Source organism: Carlito syrichta, unplaced genomic scaffold (assembly GCF_000164805.1).
Source record: "Carlito syrichta isolate Samal-C Ts95f unplaced genomic scaffold, Tarsius_syrichta-2.0.1 Scaffold302096, whole genome shotgun sequence".
In the NCBI taxonomy this organism is placed as follows: domain Eukaryota; kingdom Metazoa; phylum Chordata; class Mammalia; order Primates; family Tarsiidae; genus Carlito; species Carlito syrichta.
The window spans coordinates 91,263-117,384 of record NW_007246192.1 but is presented as its reverse complement, the minus strand read 5'-3'; the positions used below and the strand labels follow the sequence as shown (position 1 = coordinate 117,384).

At 34.4% G+C, this 26,122-nt stretch overlaps 1 protein-coding gene across 1 annotated transcript in view; it reads left to right on the top strand.

The window, feature by feature from the left end:
* VRK2 (vaccinia related kinase 2) overlaps positions 1–26,122 on the top strand; it is a 117,610-nt gene that overhangs the window by 70,317 nt on the left and 21,171 nt on the right. Inside the window, exons 7-11 of the mRNA XM_008056078.2 lie at positions 1,717–1,849; positions 9,879–9,999; positions 12,939–12,997; positions 16,675–16,841; positions 23,660–23,821. Of these exons, the coding sequence (XP_008054269.1) occupies positions 1,717–1,849; positions 9,879–9,999; positions 12,939–12,997; positions 16,675–16,841; positions 23,660–23,821 (642 nt within the window). The remainder of the gene's footprint in view (positions 1–1,716; positions 1,850–9,878; positions 10,000–12,938; positions 12,998–16,674; positions 16,842–23,659; positions 23,822–26,122) is intronic.

Genomic DNA, 26,122 nt, shown 5'->3' with positions numbered 1-26,122 from the left:
TATTTAGGTCTTGAAATAAAGACAAAAATGCATCAGAAACAGTGAAAGCAAGCAACTGATTCTGTATCTTCCTGAAGTGCCAAGTTTACTTAGGACAGAGAGATCAGTTACTTCTTAGGCCATGATGAGAAACAGCATCTGTGGGAAAGAGACAAGCTGAAATATTTGTTTTCAGACAGTCTAGCAAGTTACTCCAACAAATGAAGAAAACGGTGATGTTTACATTTTAAAGTTTAAAATATCTCCTACTCAGGCTATCCTAAAACCAAAAATTTAAAGGAACTAAAATTCATATGCTATTTTCTTTTAATAGATAGTATAAAGTACAGGTAATATTGCAACACTCTATTGTCTTGAAACTGTATTATGAAGCAGTACCCAAATCCTTTAATTTTAATGAAATATATGAAACAATACATTTTAAAAGTTGAAGCTGCTTTCTTTTGGGGGGCGGGGGTGGCATGGTAACATACAGTTGGGAACTACTATTTTCTAACTACCTGTCACAATAATTGTCTAGTCACAACAGTGTTCTCTATTCAATGTATGCTATATCTGTAAAACTACTTCTCCCCCTTCCTTCTCTCTCCAGAAGTAATCTGAGGTAAATTCACTTGAATTGCAATCTGACTTTTAACAATCTATATTCTGTTTAGAGATGCTGCTTGCAATTCGGTCTGACTTACAAGCATAGTAGTGATGATATAGATAGGTCTTTAAGGCCATAAGTCCTGCGTGGATGTTTTGTTTTTAACAACATGATAGTGTTTTTTTTCTTTTTTTGAGTCATTACTTCTTACAGTCTGCTCATCATTTTTATGTTTCTTGTTAATGAAGACTCTTATGATATTTGTTTTACCGTTGACCCTTGAACAATGCCAGGGTTATAGTGCCAACCAATGTCTGTTCCCTACATGGTCGAAAATTTGCATATAATTTTTGATTCCTTAAAAACTTTAGTAATAGTCTGCTGTTGACTAGAAACCTTACCAGTAACATAAACAGCTGATTAATACATATTTTATAGTTATGTATTATAAACCATATTCTTACAATAAAACTAAAGAAAGTAAAATTTTATAAAAATCATAAGGAAGTGAAAATGTCTTTATTAGGTGGAAGTGGATCATTATAAAGGTCTTCCTCCTCATCATCTTCACATTGAGTAAGCTGTGGAGGAGAAGAAGGTAGAGGGAGGTGTTGGTCTTACAGTCTTGGGGTGGCAGAGGTAGAAGAAAATCTGCATATAACTGGACAAGCACAGTTCAAACCCTAGTTGTTCAGTGGTCATCTGTGTAATTTTAGAATGTTTCCTCTCATTTCCCCTTCCTGCTTGAAACAGTTGTATGTTTCAGGAAGGGGTTACAAGAAAAGGTAGAGACTTATAAACTGTGTGACTTCAGATTAAAAGACATATTGTGGTTTATGGTGTCTAGTTGCCCACCTGGAGGAAAGGGAATTTAGGAGCAAAATAAAAAGATTAAAAATCTAAGTCAACTCAGAAATAAGATATGCCAATGATGAAATAAGGATTTAGATTGAAATGTGAGTTGTTATGGTCCCCAGTTGTATATATTTTATTCTAAGGCACCATTTGGCTTCATAAAATGGAGATCTGAGGCTGTTCTTAATCTATCTGTTTCTTAAGACTTAATTATAAAGGTTACATTTTCAGAGGACAAAGGCATTATTCATTTGTCTGTTCATGTCTTCCAGGTTTATCTTGCAGATTATGGACTTTGCTACAGATATTGTCCCAATGGGAACCACAAACAGTATCAGGAAAATCCTAGAAGAGGCCATAATGGGACAATAGAGTTTACCAGCTTGGATGCCCACAAGGGAGTAGGTGGGTTTCTTTTTTCTTTTCCTTATTTTTATTTCAGAAGAATAAGTAGAGTCAGGGGTAATAAGTCTGCATGAAATGACCTTTGCATTGTCAGTTTGAAGAGTGAGAACACTGGTGAATATTTTATCAAAAGTAGTGAATTCCTGTTACCAATGAATATTTCTTCTAATAGTGGAAGAGGATATAGACTATGGCAAGTGAATGAAGGAGCAAAAGGGTGTGAAGTAAGCAAACTTGATGCTCGTTTTGGCCATAATACCACTAGTTTGTATAGGTTAAACTTGGAGGTCAGCATTGAATTTTTATGCTGTAGTAAATGTTGCAGATTTGGTGCAGGTGCATACGTGAACAATTATTTTGTTTTTCCATTGTACTCTTATCACAACTTTTGAAGTTATCATCTCTTAACATTAAGGTATCTTTTCTGAAACTATAAAGTGTTAACTTGTGGAAATCTCTCCTAGTCACCTTTCATATATCTTACTTATTTAAACTCACTTTGATGGTATTGGAAACACATTTGCAGGTAAATTACATACATAGTCCTTTTATTGGATATTGATTGTACTGCCTTGCATTCCAAGGCAGACTTAATTCAACAATTCCCTAATTAGTTAAAGTCATAACCTATGTCTTGTATTCATTTACCATTAATTAAACCTTAGCTGTTTATTACACTGCAGTCCAAATCCAATAGCCGACCCAGAAAGCCATGGAAAAGGAAGTAGGAGGTCAATATTGAAAATATATGGTGCAGAGTCCCACTGATGGTTGCTTGTTCACAATCAATATGGTCAATGCAACTGTACTTTCTTAGTTGCTCTGTCAGCAAGACAAAAAGTCAATTCTAATGTTATGCTAGTAAAAAAATGGTGATTATTGAAAAACTTTGGCTTTCAAAATTACATTCTTTGTAAACTTTGTTTATAAAAGTATTTTCAAATATACTAAGCCAAATAATTTTTAAACAGCCTTGAAAGAACTACATTTTCATTAAAAGACAATTAGACATTTGTATTTGTTAATAGTTGTTAAACTGTTACCCTAAGCTGGTACTTTCTAACGAGTTTCAGTTGGTGAAAACAACTGTATATTATTGCCTTTCCTATTAAAAGGACCATTGACCATGTAATGTAGAGGGTCTTGATCATTTTCCAGCGCAATTAGAACCCACACTAGCTTAAGGTAGGCCAATGAAAAAGTGAAATGAGTGTTGGTTATATACCTTCTTCCTCTGAGAAACTATCATAGGCTATATTTTCTGAAACGGAAAGTAACTTTTATATTCCTGTTTAGAATAAAAGAAATCACTACTTTTTTTTCAAGTATAGTTTGGTTATAAAAGTAGTAATCACTTAGAAATTTTTAGTGTTATATAATTCTTTACCATTCACATTGTTCATAATCAGTGAGCTTTTAAAAATAAAATGAGATAAAAGTTGAGCTACTTCTTTAATTAAGAATTAAATGCTCAAGAAACGCAAGAATTAAATACTCATTGATAGTGTTTTTTTCAATCCAAAGTTATTTCACTATCAGTGAATTTCATTCTTTACCTTTTCCAGATTTATTCTGTTATACCTAACAGAATTTTCAGAAACCATAAAGCACTTTTTAGATAGCAGTATAACTAGAAATTCAGCATATAGATTCTTAAGCTATTCGAAATTAATAATGATACCAACTTATGGTTGGAACATGTATTTTGACTGATAGCTCCAATACTACTTTGATCTGGTTTTGAGTAGTAAAATAGCTAAGAAACTGCTATGGCCATAGAAGGGGAGGTAGAGAGTTGTTATGTGCTGGTCTGGCCAGTGTTTGGACTATGGTAATTCTGAAAGTCTTCTTCAGTTAATTTTGTAGTTTTAGGTCGTGTTTTTATTGTGCCAGCTTCATGAGAGATCTGAACACATTTTTATTTTGTAGTCTACTTAAATCTTTTTCCCCTAAATCATAATACGTGTTGAACATGTTGGTAAAATTTCACCACACTAGGTCTTTGAGGAAAAAACTGAACTGAGGATGATCATAGAAAAATGAAACATCTCTGGGAAGAATATTCAGAGAAGAAACTACATTAAATATTTTGGAGATTTACTGAAAAGTTATATGCTAGAATGAATATTCATTTTTATCAAAGTTTTCACAGGATTCCTATAAAATGGTAGAGTTCCTGAATACATTTTAACTAGGATTTACACTAAACTTCTAGGCATATTGATATCTGTATGTAGATACAGATATAAATATGTACATATATGTACATATATGTGCACACATACATAGATATACACACATATATGTGTATATTTGCTGACATTTTAATGTGCAGGCTTAGTCTGGAATATAAAATAGAAGGTTTGATATTCTCAGATGTTTGAATACTGTTCATTCCCAATATCTTGCATTTAATTTTCCAAAATAAAGCATTTTAATTTAGGATTTTATTAGAAATGAAATAATCATTTTGCCATATCGAGAAACCATAATAAACAGTGAAATAAAGCCTATAGGTAAATTCTAGTCAGATTCGTAAATATTCATATGTGTACTTTTAGTACAGTCACTATGTAGTTTAATCTCAGAAATATCTCTTCTGTACCAGCCCAGCTATGAGATCAAATAAATATAGAAGAAAGATAATGTAAAAGAAAACATAGAAAGAAAAAGAAAAAAAATTACTAAGATGTAGAACTTCTAGTTGCCAAAGCATTTGCTAAGTGTCAAGTAGATCTATGTTTGGTCAGGCCAAGGGAAATATTCAGGCTTTGATGTAAAACTGATTTATGAGTTGACCACTGAGTAGGAACTGTTAACCTGATCAGAATATCTGACCTCTGCTTTTTATAGTGGTTGCTCAAAAACTGAAGCTACATCTCATTTTTCTGTGGATTAATTGGGCTTTTGTAATGAAGGAGTTTGTATAAGATGTTAACCAGTCATTTCATCTAAGCATTTTCTAATTCAATTTATATATAAGGAGGACAGTTGAAAGGAGAAAAAAGAAAAAACATTTTAGCTATTATTTTATCTTATTACAAGTAAAAAAATGTATAGAGATGGATACACAGATGGATGAAAGGATAGATAGATAACTATTTCTAGAACCGTCTTATGTGTATATATCTGTATTTTTTTTAAACTGCAGCTCTTCTTCCAAACTCAATTTTCTCTTGTGTGACCTAAAGGTATTTTCTAAGTGGCTAAAGTGCTTCATTTAGTATAAAATTAGAGTAATATATGTTGGGTTTATTTCTTCTATTATTAATTTTTATTTTTCATAAAAACTTGCATGTATAAACATTGACATGTTTTTGACTTATTGCCTGATAATTAAAGATAATTATATTTGTGTCAAATGTACTATTTTAAAATTTGTTACATTCTTAGTAATGTTAAAAAGCAATATTTGGATCAATGTTTGGTATAGATTTTTGTAGATTTTTCTACTCACTGAGGCATGCAGTCAATATCTAATTTCTCTGGAGATATACTGCATTTAACATATTGAGCTTTTTTAAATACTTCAGACCTATGCATTGAGTGTATAATACCTATCTTAATTTGACATCTTTGATGACTATAAAATATTATATCTAAATTGCACTTTAAATGTCCATTTGTTTATGTAATTTATTTAGTATCAAGGAAAGAAATATATTACATACTTTAAAATTTTTTTGCCAATTGCTATGGCATACAAAATTCAAGTCTTGTGTTATTCCTTACATAGTTTCATTTCACTCTAGTCTAGCACTCCAACTTACAAAGTATATGTGAAATAAACTGAGAATGTGTTTTCATGTTACCAAACTTGGGGAGATGATATGGTTTACACAGTATTTATCTTCTTAAACAATAATTCAAAGAAGAGAACCCATTTCTAATTATGATAAGGTATTAAGGACCATCAAATTATTGATATGCTCTGTTGGATCATGTTGAGTACATGCTTTGGTTTCTGAGAGATTTGGATTTCAGTGCTGAGCGCTACCAGTTTTTGCTCTGTGATATTGAGTAAGTTCTTTAACCCCTCAGACTTTGTTTTCTCATTTTTCATAGGGTTAATAACACTTACTTTATATTGTTTGAAAGATTAAGATAATATAAAGCAGGTAGAGTGCCTGGCACAATAGCAGCCCTATGCAAATCACATCAATTGTTTTTATTTTAATAGTGCGTTCTACTACTAGCTGCTTCCAGACTCTTCTTTTTAGTGAAATAGAATTTTTTTTTTTTTTTAATTCAAAATCTTACTCTGTCACCCAGACTGGAGTGCAGTACAATGGCACGCTCACAGCCATTGCAGCCTTGACCTAGTGGGCTCAGGCGATCTTTCCACTTCAACCTTCCAAGTAGCTGGAACTGCAGGCATGCACCATCACGCCCAGCTAGTTTTTGATTTATTGTAGAGATGAGGTCTCACCAAGTTGCCCAGGCTGGTTTTGAACCCTTGAACTCAGGCAATCTTTTCGCCTCCACCCACCTCCCACAGTGCTGGGAAACAGGCATGAGTCACTGTTCTTGACATGAAATAGAATTTAAATCCCCACCTGTGCCTATATTTTTATTGCTGTTACTCTCGGCTATACTTTAAAATTTGGAAATGTTGAAGAATTCTAAATTGAATACCACAGGCTTTCACCAAAAAGATTGATTTATATTGTTCCATGTCAGTAAGCTAAATATGAACTAGGTGTAAATAATATTTAGAAACTAACTTGAGAAAGTTTAGAGGAAAAATCTTGTTAATAACTAAATCTCACTACTTTTGTAAGCAATAGTAGGTAAAACCTTGATTTTTAGGACATCTGTATAAAACATACTCTCAATAATTATATTAATTACCAAATACAATTGAAGTACTATACACATTACAATAAGTTATGCAACTAGGTGACTCAGAAACACTCTGTATTTTCTATTCAAATGAATGAAAATATGTTTAAAATAAGTATATTGCCCAATTTCATCTGATTTTGAGCTGCAAATGTAATAGTGGTAGGGCTAGAACTGAATCTCTTTCCTGGTCCAGTGCTCCTTTTTTTTTTTTTAGTTGGATTCTCACACTCATGGCCACCGAAGCCTCGACCTGCTGGGCTCAGCAATCCTTCCCCCTTCCCCTTCTGCCTTCCAAGTAGTTGGAACTACAGTCACATGACATCAAGCCCAGCTAATTTTTTGATTTATTGTAAAGTCGAGGTCCCACCAAGTTGCCCAGGCTGGTCTCAAACCCCTGAGCTCAGGTAATCCTCTCACTCTGCCTCCCACAGTGTTGGGATTACAGGCATGGCTAGTCCAGGGCTCTTTCCATTACTGCTTCACTTAGCATGAATTTGACAATTGTATAATCAAAGAAGCAACTTTCAAATTACAAAAGATTTTTCATAGGTTAGATATTATGAGTCAACTTCAACTACAATCAGTTCTTTGTCTAAATTATACATGCACACATAGATTCTAATATTGTCATCTAGAATATTTGTTTTTAATTAATTTAACAGGTATTAAAATTACTTTTCTGTGTACAGTAGATGGAAAGAAGACAATCACTGGTAGAGTCTAAAATGTTAACTTCACTAAAACAAGTCAAACTTTTCACGTTTATTTTCCTGGGAGGTCATTTCAGGTAGAGATATGTACTGAGAAACATTTTAAATCCTTTTATCTCACTTTTAATGCTGGGAAATGATAATTACTGGGTGTTCCTTTTTTTTTTTTTTTTTTTTTTGAGTTGGCGTCTCACTCTGTTGCCCTGGCTGGAGTGCAGTGGCACACCCATGGCCACCGCAGCCTCAACCTACAGGGCTCAGACAATCTTTCCACCTCAGCCTTCCAAGTAGCTGGAACTACAGGCATGCGCCACCACGCCCAGCTAATTTTTCTTGATTTATTGTAGAGACTGTCTCACCAAATTGCCCAGGTTGGTCTCAAATCCCTGGGCTCATGCAATCCTTTCACCTCAGCCTCCCGAAGTGCTGGCATTACAGGTGTGAGCCACTGTACCTGCTCAATTACCCAATGTTCTTTTTAACGTTACATTTATTTCTGTAGGATTTAGTGTAAATGGTGGTAAAATGCTTGCCTAATCATAGTTATTAATATAAATGTGCCATAAAAGAAAATAAGTAAAAGTTTGAAAAATGTGAGAATGTATTTTAATTAAGATCAAACTATAATATTGAAGTAAAGTTAACTCTCAAAGGGCTATTTCAAATGAAGACCAGTTTATGAAAGATTGGCTTCAGAAATCTAAATGACTTGTCATTACTTACAGCTTCATATCAATTAATCCCTCAGTTGGGGGATGGAGGGAAGTGGCTAGGACAGTTCAATCTATTTTAATTCTGATTGTTTTTCCTCAAAGGGCCTCTTATGTGCCCATGTCATCTAAACAGGTGCCAGAAAATCATTTTTTGAAAATTAGAGGATGTGAATTTTTTTAAGTAATGGTAATCGGGAATTGCCATAATGGAAAAGGGACTTATGAACACATCTGTACAAATGGAACCATTCCATTATTAATGGGAGATTTATTGCTGAAGAAATCACTACAGAACAGTGTGGTGTAGAGATTGTGTTTTTATTTTAATATGAGAGCCAAGTGTTGCATTAGAACATTGTTGAAGCTTGTGCAGAAAGTAAATGGCACCCATGGGACTATAGTATTCTGCTAGATTGAAGGCCTTTAATAATCCAATACTCTAATAGATAAGATAGAGCATAAGAACTAATCTTGTCTTCTGCTTTTATAATAACTTATGTATGTTAACCAAAAGTAGGTATGATGTGCTGGCAGCTTTGTTCTTAGGAGATGACTTTTTAACTTAAAAACTAAGGTCACTGAGTAACTTTTCAGAGTTTATTTAATGAAAGATAATAAAATAGGATACCTGTTTACAGCAGCTTTAATAGCCACTTATTGCTCTTAGGAGATTATGTCTCTCAATAAGATGAATATTCAAGCAATGGTAGAAATGTAAATACCAGACTATTGTTTTATAATAATTTGGAATGACTATAAAAATGAGTTTATTTTATGGACATTTACTAATGCTTTAATCATTATTTCAGTGATTTGTTCATAAGTATCGGTTATATTTAACATGTTTCTTAGGTTTCATTCTCTATCTTTTGATATAAGGCATTTAAAAACATGAAATTGTGATGAAATTAGTCTACAGGATTTAGCATAGCTGATATAATGAAATTTACAAGGACCTGAAAATGTTATTTTCATACTTTTTTTTTGAAAAGCTATCTTACATTAAATTTTGAAAGTCTCTATTTGGCTTTAAAACCTACTCCCCACCACCTCTCTCCCTACCCTCTGCACTATTGCCTCACTTTTATTTCCTATTCAGGAATTTTAGCTTGTTGCTGCTTTTATCTAAAAATAATATTTGTAAAATGTTAGAACTGTGTATTCAAAGCAGTAGACAAGTTTTATTGTGTTTTCATGAAATTGAAAAATCTTAAGACAGACCTGTTTTTTAATACTGCACACTAGATGGCAGTTTTGTCATATTCTTCCAACTTCAAATGCTACTAGTGTGAGTAGAACAGGAAAGGCCATCAATGTTTAGTCTGCATTCAAAGGGTCTCTGCATGACCAATGCAGACCCCATGGACTTCCTGGAACATATGTTAGCAATTTAACTGCAGACATTTATTTCTTTGTTTTACTGCTTGGCTCTTTGAGAAAGTGTTGGTGCCGGGTTATGGGTTGTCTGGATCATGTCAGAGGCCATGGGGATCAAGTTCATGTGACAGGCCAGACTAAGGAAAGATGAAGTTGGAGGAGGTGAGGAAACTGACCTTTACTTTCAACAGTAACAAGTCACTGCCTGTCTGTGGATTGTGGCCAAATGCTTGGGTGTTTAAGTTTTATTCCAGCTGAACAAACAAAACACTTTGCCCATTTGGCTTTTTCTTATTTCATCAATAGTAGTTCACTCAAATATTTCTCCATTTCCCAAGAATTTGCTTATCCCTCATCTTTCTCTCTTAATGCTTACTCCTGTAGCCCTGTCCAGACGCAGTGACATTGAAATCCTCGGCTACTGCATGCTGCGGTGGTTGTGTGGGAAACTTCCCTGGGAACAGAACCTGAAGGACCCTGTGGCTGTGCAGACTGCTAAAACAAAGTACGAATTTTCAAGTATTTCATCATTTACTGCAGCAGGTCTGAAGGGATACATTAAAGGGAGCTAATAACCCAGAGAAGATTGGCATTCACCCAACATGACAACCAAAGCAAGTTTCTTTAGTTGAAAAATATTTTTTTTAAAGCCAAACAACTCACAGACATAAAATCCATTAAGATAGCACTTATAAAAGTACATTTTCTTGAATTACAATGTAAAATATGAAGTGAAATAGTTCTGCCTTTTCGATGGTGTTTTCCAAAGCTTAGATTCTAGGTGGTAGTGTTTTCAAGGAAGAATATTTTCAAATTAGCATTGTACAAGTATGTAGAAGTCTGAGTTTGGTATGACTGGTATTAACTGTACAAAACAACAATGTGACATGGGCTTATATTTTTCAAGTGAGAGCGACTCACCTCCTATTCCTGTATTAGGAATATGTTTTGTTTCTTAAGGAAGAAACAAACGGAATTTTTATATGAGCTGTTTATATGAGATAATCTTGTAGCCGCATAAACATTTTTAATATTCTACATTTCATTGTTATCACCTAGATTCTAGCATAAGAATTAGGTCAAACTAAGAACAGAGTGTGTTACTGTTTTACAGTTCTCTCACTGATTGGACCTAAGAAAAAATCAATTGCATGTAGCACAGAATAGCCAGTTTTTCATCATACACCAAGATATGCCCAACAGTAGTTAGCCACAGATATCACAATTGGTCAAAGCAACTAAGTTTTAAGTAGGACAATCACAATAGAAGTGTACAAAGCTGGGGGAAAGTAGCTGATTTATAGAAATCAATCTTCAAGTTTAGTGTGGCTTCAGTTCTTAATAGTGAGAAAGGCTAGTCTGTAGATTCAGAATAATACAGATTACATTTGTAAATACGTTGGCCTGGTGCAGTGGCTCAAGTTTGCAATTTTAGTACATTTGTAAATACTGATCTATAACATATAAAACATTTCTCCACTTGGAATCTTGATCACCTTGGTTTCTTACCCAAAACTAAAACATTTATATAAGTCAATATTAGAAACAAATCAGTTATTTACTGTAGAGATTGATATACCCTTACTAATGCTCATTGATAATTTTCAAAATATGGGTCAAGTCAAAGCGTAGTAATGGGCATATATAAACAGTTTTGGTATCCAATTTTTCAACTCAGTTTACCTAATTATAATAATGTAATTATTATTTTTTATTTTAAAAGAAAGCATTTTAATTCTATTGACTACATGATTTTTAGTAAGACTAATATGATTTAGTCTTTGCCAATATGCACATAGGTATGTTCGTCATAGGTATTTATAATGAATATACCTATTTATTCATATTTATGTATAATAATAGGGTATCATGTAAAATAATAAAATATAATGCTAATAAATCAAAAATAACCTCTGTTTACATTTTGGGAACTCATTTTGATTTGATTAATAATATAAGCCTATAGACCAATAAAGCTAATAGCATATTATGAAGTTTATAATTCAGATAAAGCATAGACATTTTCAGACTTCTTATAATACATAATACATAATCATAATTTATTCAGGTTGCTGAGATGTAACACTGAATTTCCCCATAAAGGCATGATTGCATATTCAGCTGTAACACTATATCTCATGTATGCCTTTTTTTTCCCCGACCTAGTATGTATTGGATCATTTTGTGTATTGTTGCTATTCTACCTGGGCTTGAGTCTGTGATTCACTCACTCATATCAGTAATTTTAGTTGAATGTTTATACAGGTTGACTATCCTTTACCTGAAATTCTTGGGACCAGAAGTGTTTTATATTTTGGAATCTCTTCAGATTTTAGAATTTTGCATTATACTTACTAGTTGAGCATTCCCAAAACCTATCTAATCATGGGACAGCATGAAATACTGCCTAATAGAGAACAATATACAGAAATAATTAAGTAATTCACCTCTCTCCAATGGAAAATACCTGAGGGAAAAAAATCCCAAAAATTTAGATACAGTTTTTATATACATTTTTAATTGTTTTCAAGAAAAAAATCATGTCAAATACTCTACTTTGGCATTTCTGCACACACAACTTTAAGTTAAAGCCTTTATACTATAATTCTGCATTGTTTAATGTTGGGGCTCAGAAACAATACCCCAAAATATGGCATTTCGGCATACTGAGTATTTGAGACTAAAGGAGATTAGAAGGCTTCAGAAGCAGAGTCTATCTCTGACCTTCTCTGCCCTCTTGTCTCCAGTCCCTTTTTCTCCCCAGAAGTGAGTTATAGAAAACCAGAATTCATCTTTCCCAAGATGGATCATAGAAACTAGAACATTTTCTCCCAAAGCAAGCCATTAAACCTAGAAAGGTCACTTTCTCCCTTTTTACTTGAAAACCTTCATTCCAAAAGGGTCCTGTTCCAGGAGAAGTGAATGCTGTATAGACAGGTCAAGAAGAATGTGGACAGGTCTTGCTGGGACTACTCCTCTCCCTCATTTTATTACCATTAGATCATACCCTTTTGTTTGATCACATTTCTACACAGTTGTCTATTCATCAAACTTAAGCACAAAAATAAGTCTTTTCTGGTTCTTTGGATCTTCATTTCTGAAGGCTACCATGTCATGAAAATTTTCATTACATAAATTTGTTATGCTTTTCTCCTGTTAACCTTTTGTCATAAGAGTGTCAGCTGTGACCCTTACAGTGGGTGAGGAAAGGGATCTCAACTTTGCCTCTATATTAGGTCTGTGTGACAATAACTTTGTCAATGGCATTGAGGGATTTCCCCTACTTCTGCTTACTCTTTCATCCATTATAAGTAGGTGAAAAAGAAGCCTTGAAAATCACTTTGGTGACCTATCAACACAGAATTAAAGTTTTGTTTTTTAATCAAAACAATTAGTCACAAGATGGAAAACAAATTCATTGTGTATTACTCTATTTTGTTTTAGTCTGTTGGATGAGCTCCCTGAGTCAGTGCTTAAATGGGCTTCTTCTGGAAGCAGTTGCGGTAAGTCAAGTGATAACTTCTACCTTCTCTTATGATTTACAGGTCACCACCTTTTGAAACTTTTGCTTAACTCACCCATTCCTATTCCCATCAGAGTAGGAAGAAAACTCTTCAAGGTTTGCAGATAGGTTGCTAGAGAAGAGAATGTTTAGATCATCTTTAGCATTAGAACACAAGAACCCCATAAGAAAATATTTAAGTGAATTCTAAACTCTGCCAATTGTATCTTTTTAATACTGTTTTGAGAATCACGCACAGGTTTAACAGTCAACTCTTTCCAGAGTTAAGACTTTGTTTTTGTTCCTTTATATATTGTTGAAAGAAGACACAGCTGACCTCAGAAAAAACTACTTTCAATCAATAATTTAAAAAAAAATCATTAAACACTTGAATGCTGTTTAGACCTGGGTTATGTTGACTGAACTGCCAGCAAAAATATTGTCATCAGCAAAGGCGTATGACTTTGGGATTTGGAGGTATATTGTATAAGCAAGTGGTTTTCTCCTTCAAGTTTGTAAAGAACTTTTTGAAATCTTTAATTGACATATTATTCAGCACTAATTTAACAATTAAATTAGATTATCTTATAGAAAAGAACCAGTGCCTGCTGTCAGACCTACTTTTTCTCAGAGACATAAGCCGAGTGAATTTTGTTTTCACATAGAGTGATCTCTAAGTGAGCTTTTAGCTGACTTCTGAAAGTAGATACGTATACTGACCCTCTAAGATCAAATGGCATCAGTTTCCATCTGAGAGCTGAAAGTAGAGTTAAATCATCTTAAACTAATATTCACAGCCTTTGACTAGACAAGAAAATTTTCATTTGCATAGTAAAAAGGAACAAGAGTCTTCTGCCTTTCCTTTCTGCTTTCCCTTTTCTTCTGATTGAGGGAGCCAAACAGGAGGGATTCTTATTTTGGGGAGATGGGTTGAAAGAGGAAAGTTTTGTTTTTGTAGCTGCCAGTAATTTGGTCCAAGTGACAATATTCCTTTTTGGCCGATCTTCTTATTGACATTTTCACCAAGTCATAGTTTATGTTTTAGTAAATGTGAAGGACGAGGGGGGGGGGGGAGGGGGGGGGGGGAAGACAGAGAGAGAGAGAGAAGAAGAAGAAAAAGGAGGGAGGGAGGGAGAGAGATCATTTCTTTCTAAATTTACATTATCTGCCTTACTTTTCTTGTCGCTTCTCTGCACAAAAGGTAACTGTTCAGTGTAAGATTAGAAAAGAAGGTCCAGATGCCCTGGATGGTACAAGACAAGTGTTTGTGGGCCGGTGGATATTTTGTGATACGTCTATTGTTAGACTTGAGCTAAGAGTCAGACAAGACGTCTAGATAGGAGGCATAGCTGGTTCTTCTTTCTCTGTACAAGCCATTTTTTGAATCTGTACTATAATTTATAACATGTAGATTTTTATTTCTAAAACACAAAATGTTGAAACTTTAATATTAAGTAAAGTTCTCTTAAATTAGGTGGTTGTCAAAGCACATCCATGAAAATTAAATGAACTGATTTGCTAAAGGTTTCTTACTAAGACATTTTATAAAATAAAACAGCCAAGAAGTTTGCAGCATGCATGCACAACCCAAGTGTAATAATTATAGTTTTGAAAGTTTCTATCTCTTGATAGAAATGATTCTTAATATTTCACTAGCTTAAAAAGGAGATGATTCAAGAATATCATACTTTCATACTACTCAAAGTATTCTGTTTTACAGTTCTGGAAATATACTAGTAAATTTGAGAGTGTACTTAACGTGATAAATCGAGCTCTTGAAAGGCTAGCATTTAAACTAGTATTACATCACGATAGTCTAAGCTTCAGGTGTATAATAATAAATTTATAATGATTAAAAAAATTTTTTTTTCCCTTTCCTACCTCATTTGTTTCTCAGTTTTTCCAAACCCCAGTCCAGTGAAGGCTTTGCAGCACAGCTGCTATCAGTTGGTGGAATGCCAGGAGTTTTTCATTGTCTTGTAACAGTGATTTGTTCCTAAAATATTCAGTTCTCTCCTCTATTTGGGATATTCTGGTTAATAGAATTGTAATATATACTAAACTTGGCTTACCAATCTTCAAAGGACCAAAGAACATCAGCATATTTATATTAAAATAGTAGTGAATGTAATTTAATCTTTTTCCTTTTTGATAATCCCTTTAGGAATTGAATACCCCCCAAGGGGTTCCATGAAACATCAGTTATAAATGTGGTGATAAAACAGCAGCACTTGCTAGTTAACGGAGATCTGGTTGACCGAATACTAGATAATAGAATTTGATATATCTCATAAATTAGAAAAAAAAGTAGGTTGTATAAGTGCAATAGTGTCCAGGAAAAAAAGGTCCAGAGCCAAGAGTTCACATTTTAACCACATTAGAATCATGTTCCCAGAAAACAGCTCTGGACTATATGGTGTAAAATGGTCCCTCTAACTTTAATAAGGAGAAAGGGATGATGACTATTCCTTTTGGAATTTTTCCCTATAGGGGAAAATAATGCTCTTGAATGGAAATAGGACTGAAAGGGAAGTGAAGGGTTAGGAAGTCATTCCTGCCAGTCGTGAAGATTTCCAGATTTTCCCACCAAGGAGTATAAGAGTTTCTTTCTCTTGATAGAAATGATTCTTAATATTTTACTAGCTTAAAAAGCAGATGATTAATTAATTAATAAGCAAGTGATTAGTTAAGTAAGAAAGTAAGAGGGAATTATGTTTGGGTCTGTAATAAGTTTTTGAAGGGGAAAGTTCTGTCTAAAGATAACTGTGATTTTTAAAATAGTATAATCAATACCTCTATCTCAGGTTTAGATTGAACCTCAACCTAAACAAAAATGCAACACATATATTTTAATGCACCTCTGTTTATAACTTTTGGCTACTAATTCTACTTGTATTTAAAAGTTGGTAGTTTGTAGCCCTTTGAGGGAAGGGGGTTATTATGTAGATCTAGGGAAATATTTCTTTATATCAGAGAGAAAATAAAAGTTGCAAACCCTCATCCAACTACTCTAAAATCAAAAAGATTATACTGTGAATTAACCAGGCCAGCTAGGTATAAAGAACTTGGGGGAGGCTTTGTGCAGTCTAAAGTCTATCATTGCTAACAACATGGAATTCAAGGTCATTTCTAAATATACTGTTATATTCCCAAAATCAAAGCCTTAATTAGAATTTGCAATGATTTTTTTGAAGAGGTTTATGGTTTATAGTTTATAACAAGTAACACTTGTTTTTAACTGATTTTTTAAAGTTGAACATAAGATGTATGAAGCATGTATTGTCTGTTGTATTACTTATGTAGTCTGTAGTAGTTGTACCTCATAAATCAAAATTACTAATTATAAGTTGTAAAATTTTATTCCTTTCATAAGATTAGTGAATTGTTAATATACCAACACAGATGTATTCAATTACCATTTTGTCCCATCTTGTCAAATCTATAGTACTTTAGTCATTTTAAAATATCACTTAAAAAGTTATTTTCATTTAATTGCTCATTTTTGGTTTCTTTAGGATGTGTGTGTTTGTGTGAGTGTGTGTGTGAATGTGTGTGTGTGTGTGTGTGTGTGTGTGTGTGTGTATGTGTATGTAGGAGAACAGAAAAATTTTGAGATTATTGGAGTCTTGACAATTCTTGCCAATTATGAATGACATGCAAAAAATTAATAATTCACAGGTGAAATAGCCCAATTTTTGGTATGTGCTCATAGTTTAGCATATGATGAAAAGCCAGACTATCAAGTGCTCAAGAAAATTCTGAACCCAGATGGAACACCTTTAGGACCATTGGAATTTTCCACTAAAGGGCTGAGTGTAAATGTGCATACTACAAACAATCAAAAGGTAAGTCATGTGATTCCTGGGCTTCTATAATTACCTTCGATGAAACTTTTCTCTCAAATGAAATGGTTTTATCTGACAACCAAGTTTCTTGTTCCTTATGTTTAATTCCTGCTTCTCCAACTCAGCACCAAGAACGTTTGTTGAAAGTTTTTTTGACCTATATTATTGTCTCTTAGAGAAAAATAGTAGGATATGTAGCCTACTGTGTACTATTAAAGAAATAAAGCCACCACTATTGTCATAGAGATCTGACTAGGGTAAGGTTAAAGGCTAATCTGATGTTACTCATGAAAGCCTGCATTTGCTGCTTTTCTTAAGGTTTTCTTTAGGCATTGCCCTCAATGTTTGCTACAAGTTTGACCAAAATTTGATGGTGATAATAGCCTTAGATTTATTAGATTAGTATTTGTATATGCTGATACTTCACTCTATATTAATAATTCTTTAGAAAATAAGAGCCACCATTTTTTAATGTTTTATTCTGCCGTCTTAAAACAGACTTTCTCATGCAACTTAAAAACCAAAAAAGAGGAATTAGAACCTACAACAATACGAGAGAGGTAGGACTTCAAACATTCTTAAGAGGGTAGAGGAAACCAGACTGCCATTAGCAACATTACTGGACAGGCAATTGAATGTCCATTTCTTGCTTGACACTATGCATATGCCAAAAAAGTGTGGAGGGCATTTTTTTCCTGATATGTGTTCAATAAGGTAGGGTCACAATGCCATTCATTTTTAATATTTCTTGTGAACTTTGGATCATCACAAGTGTTCATGAGCCAAGAATGCAGGATGCAAACTAATGTGACTGATAGGCTGCTAGATGAATGGTGAGTCAAGTATCAGTGCACAGATGGTTCTGATTTGCTGAATTTTGTAGCTGCTGCAACTGAAGACATAAAATATCCTTCTAGTCATAAATTAGCTCTTTGGAAGCAAAACCTTGGCACCAGAGCTTTACAACCTTCAATTAGTAGGAAAAGAAGTATTTGAATGACTGTGGTATTGACATCTGTAGGCCTGCATAGTAATCATTCCTAATAGAAGAGAATATCTGTTTGAGAAGGTTTTGCATGGCTAATTAACTACCAGTGAGAATATGTAATTTTTTCATGATCTCCTGATTGTCACCTTTCTCTCATGATACAATTACATTTTATTGTAGCAAGTGCCTCACAAACCAATTGTCAGCACTATTTACGTATTGCAGAAGGCAGAACAAAAGTTCATGTTTAATAAAAAGCCACTGGATTTTGATCTTGGTAATTACTGAGACTTATTTTAACAGTTTTATTGACTTTTGTGTTTTTATCACTCTTGCAACAAAACAAAGAGCCATTTCCTTGACATAGTATTTCCCTTGCAATAATAGTCACCACTTAATCTACACTAATTTAAGTAATTTTTTTCTTTTTTGTAGTTTTTTAGTTTCATAAACTTAATTGAAATATAAAAGAAGCCATTTTAAAAACTGATAGCTATATTCTCTGATATAAAATTCTAATTATTATCTGCTAGAATTTCAGTTTCATCAAATTCAAAACATGTTTGTTGTGAAACATTTTTAGATACAGAGAATAGAACATAAAACATTGTTTTCCAATGAACCTCCATCAAAAATATTTTATTCCTTCCTTTTGATTAGAGCATTTTGATTATGAGTAAAAAGAAAACACTTAAGAATAATACACACTCTTAAGACCTTAGTTAATTTCTGTTAATAATGTGATCAGCCTGGAGATATAGACAGTAAGATGATTTGGGGATATATTTCACAGCAGATCAATATTTATTAACAACTTTTTTTCTCCAGTACATTAAGTACACAAATATATTTAATAATGATAGCATAAAATAATAGGTTCACCAATGTGGCTAAACTTTAAGTATTTTAATTTTAATTTTTAAAGTTTACAGATTTTGTAATACTGTGAAAACCAAACCCAAAAATATTCAAAAGAAAACTATGATAATATAAACTGTCCTGTACCCAGTTTCCCTGAATCATGCAAGTATAGGATGATTTCCACAATAAATCACTTCCATAGTAAAAGTAATTCCATAATGAATAGCAACCACATTTCCTTCCAAATTTCTGTCTTTTTAGTCACAGACAGAATGCCCTTATTAGCAACTAAAAACATTTCTATACATCAATTTAATATGCAGTTATAGCTTTATAATTATATAGATATATTGTTACTTAACAGACTAGTGAATGTACTTTTTGGACAAAGATATTTAAAAATAAGACATTGAGCCAGAAAAGGTATACAGATATAAATAAAATGATTCTGTGATTCCATATTCAAAGGAAATAGGAATCTTTGATTTTTTTTTCATGTTATTTTGCTCATTACAAGTGAAACTTTTGCTAAGAGAAACAGTATTTTTAAGAAAAATGTTTTAGTTAGGTATGACAAAGTAGCACATCACCATTAGAATCTCAGCAAATTCACGTCATTTTTTGGCAAAAGACAAAGGTTTGTTTTTTTTTTCCCCCCAACAGTGAATTTTACTAGACCCCATAAACTCTTCTCTATAGACTGAGTCTTTCTCTTGAAGTATCCATATACTGTTAACTAGAGTTAAATTGGAAATGAATTTGTGTCAAGGTAGTAGAGATATTGGTATTTTTTTTCTTGAAAAACAAGTCTTGGCCTGGCACGATGGCTCATGCCTATAATCCCAGCACTTTGGGAGGCCGAGGTTAGAGGACTGTCTGAGCCCACATGTTTGAGACCAACCTGGGCAACTTGGTGAGACTTCATCTCTACAGTAAATCAAAAAATTAGCCAGGTGTGGTGGCACATGTCTGTAATTCCTGCTACTTGGAATGCTGAGGCGGAAAGATCACCTGGGCCCAGCAGATTGAGGCTGCGGTGGCCGTGAATGAGCCACTGCGCTCCAGCCTGGGTGACAGAGTGATACTCCTACTCAAGAAAAAAAAAGAAAAGAAAAACAAGCCCTTTAGGGTATTTCCTTGAATAAAATGTATAGCTGAAGTCACTTGCAAGTAGTTCTGGGGCCTCCTGAGTTAGCACTGTCAATCAAATTAGAATACTCTCTCATCAGGACCACCACAAACCGTTTATGCCACTCACTGGGATTTACTATCCAAAATTCACTGAAGGAAACCATATTTCAGTAAGAATGCTTATTGAGGTAGGCTAAAGCTCTAGAATTCTCAGATGAGAATGAATGTTGAAGCCAAGTTGGAAAATAGTATTATTGAAAGCCCCAGTTCAACCCTTGGATAAGTTACTTTTCAAAAACAACGTCTCCCTCATTGTTGTAGTGCCTGAATCCATAATGTAGACACTTGGGCATAATGAGCCCCCCATCCTTCCCAAATGCTTTACCTAGGCAGAGGAATATCTGCAGGTCAAAGCTAAGATGTTCAAGCCATCCTACATTTCAGACAGGAAAAGTTTATTTCTTCATTCCTAAATCTTAGGTTCTCACAGCAAATCCAGGGGTAAATATATTATTATTGGTAACAGTATATTTGTATTGAAATATATTATTATTGGTAGTAGTATATTTATATTGAATTTAACAGCTTACAAAATTCTTTCCTGACCTTTAATTTTCAAAATAATTCTATGAACTTTTCTTTATGTTTACTTTCTGCATTTGAGGAAAGTAAAATACATATCTCAATTAGAAGCACATTGTTGGCTTATTAATTTTTAGGAATCCAAAAGTATTCTTGATTTTGTAGAACAATGTGAAGTTCTAGTACAAAATGAAATAAAAATGACCTCATTTGAGTAGCTACTTTCTTGAAAATCACACACATTTGGATACTATCCTTCTATTTAATTGTGTGGGATGCCTGGGGTGCTTTCTATATTTACTTTTATATCTTTGAGAAAAAATTTCACTGTGTTCACAATTAAGAATTAAACTTTAAGCCGGGCTCGGTGGTTCAGCCTGTAATCCCGTGCCTTTGGGAGGCTGAGGTGAGTGGATTGCCTGAGCCCGCAGGTTCGAGACCCGCCTGGGCAGCGAGACCTCATCTCTACAATAAATCAAAAAATCAGCCAGGCGTGGTAGCGCATGCCTGTAATTCTGGCTACTTGGAAGGCTGAGACAGAAGGATCACCGGATCCCAGCAGGTGAGGCTGCGGTGGCTGGGAGCAGCCACTGCACTCCAGTCTGGGCGACTGAGTGAGACTCCAACTCAAAAAAAAAAGAATTAAACTTTATCCCACTTCACTCTTACCATTTTTAAAGTTTCCCTAGAAATATAAATTTCCCATAAATTGGCTATCATTTTGTTTATTAGCTAGAAGTGCTCATGGCAGTGTAACCTAACCATTCAGCCAACTAACAGCAAATCCAGAAGGATCATCTCTTCCAGGGAACTTCACAGAGGACTGAGTATATTATGCTGAATTTTGTTTATATGTCAGAAGCTCCCAGGGCAAAAACTGTTATACCTAAAATGCCTAGCATATAGGAGGGACTAAAAACCTCAATAATATCTTACCTAAAAATAGAACTACCAGCAATCCCACTTCTGTGTACATATCCAAGGGAAATGAAATCAGGATGTCAAAGATATATCTGCACTGCTGTGTTCATTTCAGTATAATCCACAATAGTCAAGATTGGAAACACCCCAAGTGAATGGATAAGAAAACGTGGTATATATACAATGGAATATTAGTTAGCCATTAAAAGGAGGAAATCCTGCCATTTGCAGCAATATGGATAAATCTGGAGGACATTATGCTAAGTTAAATAAGCCAGACAGAAGGACAAATGCTATATAATCTCTTGTATATATAGAATTTTAAAAAGAGAAACTTATAGAAAGCAGAGAGTAAACAGTAGTTGCCTGGGGATAAGCATTGGGGAAAATTGGAGATGATGTTAGTCAAAGGGTCCAACTTTAAGTTATAAGATGAATAAGTTCTGGGGATCTTAATATACAGCATGGTGACTTTAGTGAATGATACCATATTATTTATATATATATATACACACACACACACACATATTTTTTTTTTTCGAGTCAGAGTCTCACTGTCTCGCCCAGGCAGGAATACAGTGGCACTCTCACAGCCACTGCAGCCTCGATCTGCTGGGCTCAGGTGATCCTTCTACTACAGCCTTACAAGTAGGGGGAACTACAGGCATGCACCACCACGCCCAGCTAGTTTTTTTATTTATTGTAGAGGCAAGGTCTTGCCAAGTTGCCCAGGCTGGTCTTGAACCCCTAGACTTAGTCAGTCCTCTCACCTTGGCCTCCCAAAGTGCTGGGATTACAGGTGTGAGCCACCCCACATAGCTGTATTGTATTCTTGAAATTGGCTAAAAGGGAGTAGATCTAAGTATTCTCTTCACACACAAAAAATTGGTGACTATGTAAGGTGATGGATATGTTAATTAACTTGATTATGGTAATCATTTCATAGTGTCTATATATATCAAAACATCATGTTGTACACCTTAAATGTATACAATTTTTGTCAGTTATATCCTAATAAAGCTGGGGGGAATCTCATCTAATACTTCATAACATAGAACACATTTTCAGTGATTGGTAAGCCAATGTTTTCACTGGATAAAACTGTGTGCATCAACCTTGGGAGACTTTGTTTCACTCTAATGGAATGATGCACATTTATTACTAATATGATTTCAGTGGTAAAGTGGCTTAGAAGATGGTGTCACATCAATTTTTCCAGTAGTTTGGGAGGTTGCACATGAGAAATAAAGAATTCCTGTGTGATTAGAAAACATTTCCAATCTGCAGGTTCCTCAAAGGCAGTGGTTTTGCCATCCTCTGATAAGCTGGGATCCTGGAGGAGGAGGGAATAAAGAATGGTGTTGTGACAATTTAGACCTAACCACAAAACACCAGCATATTTTAAAGGGAAGGAGTGAACTCACTTGGCAATTGAAGTTCAAAATTGAGAGACTGCAAATTAAGGCTCTGCTTGCCCAGCCAATGTAATTCATTCTCTATTTTGGCACTGGCTACTCCATTATTTCCCCTTGTGCTGTTCCTATCTTTTGCACCCTATTTAACCCATGAAAAAAGGTGACGGCACTTTCAGCTGCTGTAAAACATAAAGCTGCTGAACAAATACTTCATATAAGGACCTTCACTGTAGCTTTCAATCTTCCAGCCGTATTGTGGGATCTGCCCTTGTATTTCTGTTTCTACTTCAAGGTTATTGAGTGTCAGTCATCCCCCAGATATCTCCATGGTGTGAAAAAGAAACCTTAGAGATAGCAAGCTTGTTGTAGAACTTAACCTCTGGTGCTGGTACACAGTATTAGATGACATGAACTGTTATTCATCTTGCTCAAAGGTTAAACTACCTACACAAAAAAGTAAGCAACATCACAAGCTCCTTTTATACTTTCGTATTAATTAGATTCACTCCAATGATAGAAAACTGACTAAGATTTTAATTAATAAGAATTTAAACTACAAAGATAAACTGGATCCACTCCCAGCAAAGGTTAATAATGAGTTTATGTGCAGTTTTAAAATGTGACAATTTTCTGTAAAAAATGTTGTTTTCAGTAAGCAAGTTATCTGCAGATAAGAGATAATTCCTAAAGAGTGCATAGCAGTGACACTAATTTGAATTGGTCTTGTTCTATTGGTGAAGAAGGATTTGGATCTTGCCAACTATTATTTTTTCTATAACCATCCATTTGTTGCTTTCCTCTTTATTTCCTTCTTTTAATGTTTGACAAGTTTACAATTTTCAAGAATCTGGACATAATGCATTTTTTAAAGAAGTGTCAAAAGTTTTCAGTTTACGTTATTACTTACTCTACACTAACAGGTTGATTCACGAAAGGCTACAACAAAACAAATCAATCAGATGCAAAATAGGTTAATAGGAAATGAAGTCGACAGAGAGAGAAGTGCTGAGTCCTGTGCAATGCGGAGAAAAGTGCAAAGGGAGGAGAAGCTGAGTGGATTGATGAACAGTGAAGCAGCTCAGGTGAGAGGGGTGGAGGTGGGTTTTTGTTTGTTTTCTTTTCTTTTTACTTAATGTTACATTAGAATATGCCCTTTGGGAATAAAGACATTTTCTTTTCTCCTGAGGGCCAAGGTTGTATAGTTTTGTTAAACGAGAAAGGGTCAGCAAATATCCTAGCCAGCTGATGAAATCAAAACAGCTGACACCAGTTATAGAAACAGAATAGCAGTGAGCACATTTGCCTTCAGATCTGATTTCTTTCTTTATCCTATGAATATAATGAAGTATACTTAAATTTCTTATGCCAGCAATGATCCATTAGGGACTCTTAACATATTCTATACTTCTACATTGGATCCTCAAGTCTAACCCTTATAAGCAAATATTAGTAAAGTGTTTCCCTGTCAATATGTATTTTAAATGATATATCTTTTATATCATTCAACCATTGGGGTGAATAGTGACTTACTTTAGCAGACGACTCATTCAAGCAACAGCAAAAATCCTTCCTAATCTTACCTTTTTTGACAAGAAGAAGAAGCACACACTGCATTTATATCTATTGTGATAAACATTTAATTTTTTTCAAAATGACTAACATTTCATATGAATGTTACACCATCATTTTCATCATCATTACACACCATCATTTTCCTCAAATGATTTGAGGTAGTTTATAGTATAAAACATGATCATTTAATACCCTACCTTGTATACCCTACCCCCAAGAAAAATTGATATATCAGGCAGCTGGGATGTTTATCACTAGACTGAACACTGAATTTGGCTCTGAACTTTTTGACGGCTGAGGAAGAAATTAGAAGCATAGTAGTTATGTATTCCTTATTCAACCAGCAAACATGCAAATTTATCCAGAGACAGATTTTTTTTTTTTTTGGTGCTAATAGGAATCTTTTACTTTTATTCTGTTAAAAAAAGTGGTATTATTTGTTTTTTATTTTACATTTATATAACAAAATCTACTTCAAGTGGGCATATTTTATAGTTCCTATTTGTAAAATTAAAGACAAATATTTCTTGGTGACAAAATTTAGAGCTTCTAAATCCCTCTAGTTGATTCTAGACTCTAGATTTTAGATTATTTCTCAACTCTCACTATGTACCAGAATCACCTAGTGTATAGGGGTGGGGAGGTGCTATAAAGATACTGATGTCCAGGTTTCAAGCAAATAAATGGATTCATTTTGGCTGGGGTGGCAGTGGAATATATATGTCTAGATTTTACCACTCCCAGCCAAAATGAATCCTTTCCCACTCAGTTCCTTGACCCCGGGTAATGCTTAGACACTCTGATTCTCATCTCTAGATTTGTTTTGTTTCTCCTAGAATTTCATATAAATGTAATCATATAGTATAAGAGGAAGGACCCCAAAAACTCAGAATTATCTTTTGGTGGGTGGGCCCTTTATAGTACAGGCTTCTCCCATCAGGTGAGTGTCTAGGAACCTATCAGCATCATTGTACCAGCAAGTGTTATTGGGAGAGGCTGTATTTGGCTCCAGTGACTTATTTATGGAGGTTCTTTCAACCGTTTTGCTCTGTTTCATGATAGGTGATTTACACGAGTAATCTGCCACCACTGTGCTGAGTGTTTAGCAGTTTTTGACCCAAAATGGCATGACTCCGTGCCCCATTCTCCCTATTCACCCAATCTCGCCCTGAGCAACTGGGTTTTTTTTTGGTTTCCCTGGATGAAAAAAGTCCTGAGAAGGAAATGTTTTGCTGATGTAGAAGAGGTGAAACAAAAAATAGTAGAAGCACTAGAAGGCATCAAAATTGACGAGTTCAAAAACTGTTTTGAGCAGTGGAAAAAGCAAATGAACAGGTGTAGTGCATCAAACAGAGAATACTTTGAAGGTGGCTGAAGTTTAAACATGTAAGAATAAGTACGCAAGTTTTAATAAATAAATTCCAGGGTTTTTTTGATCCCCCTCATACTTACTTTTGTGTCTGTCTTCTTTCACTCAGCAAGTTTTTTGAGATTTATTCATATGCATGCATACATTAGTAATCTGTTCTTCTCATAGCTTAGTAGTACTCCATTGTGTAATTACATCATAATTTACATGCTCATTCTCCTGCTAATGGACACTTGGGCTGTTCCTGGTTTCTGCTGCCATGAATATAGTTGCTATGAACATTCTGGCACAAATCCTTCTGTGGATATGTTTCGGATCTCCTGAGCTGTGGTGTTGATTGTCATAGGACAAGGGTATGTTCCATTTTATAAAAAGCAGACAAATAGTTCTTGAAAGTGACTGTACCACTTTATATTCCTACCAGTGATGTACAAGAGTTGTG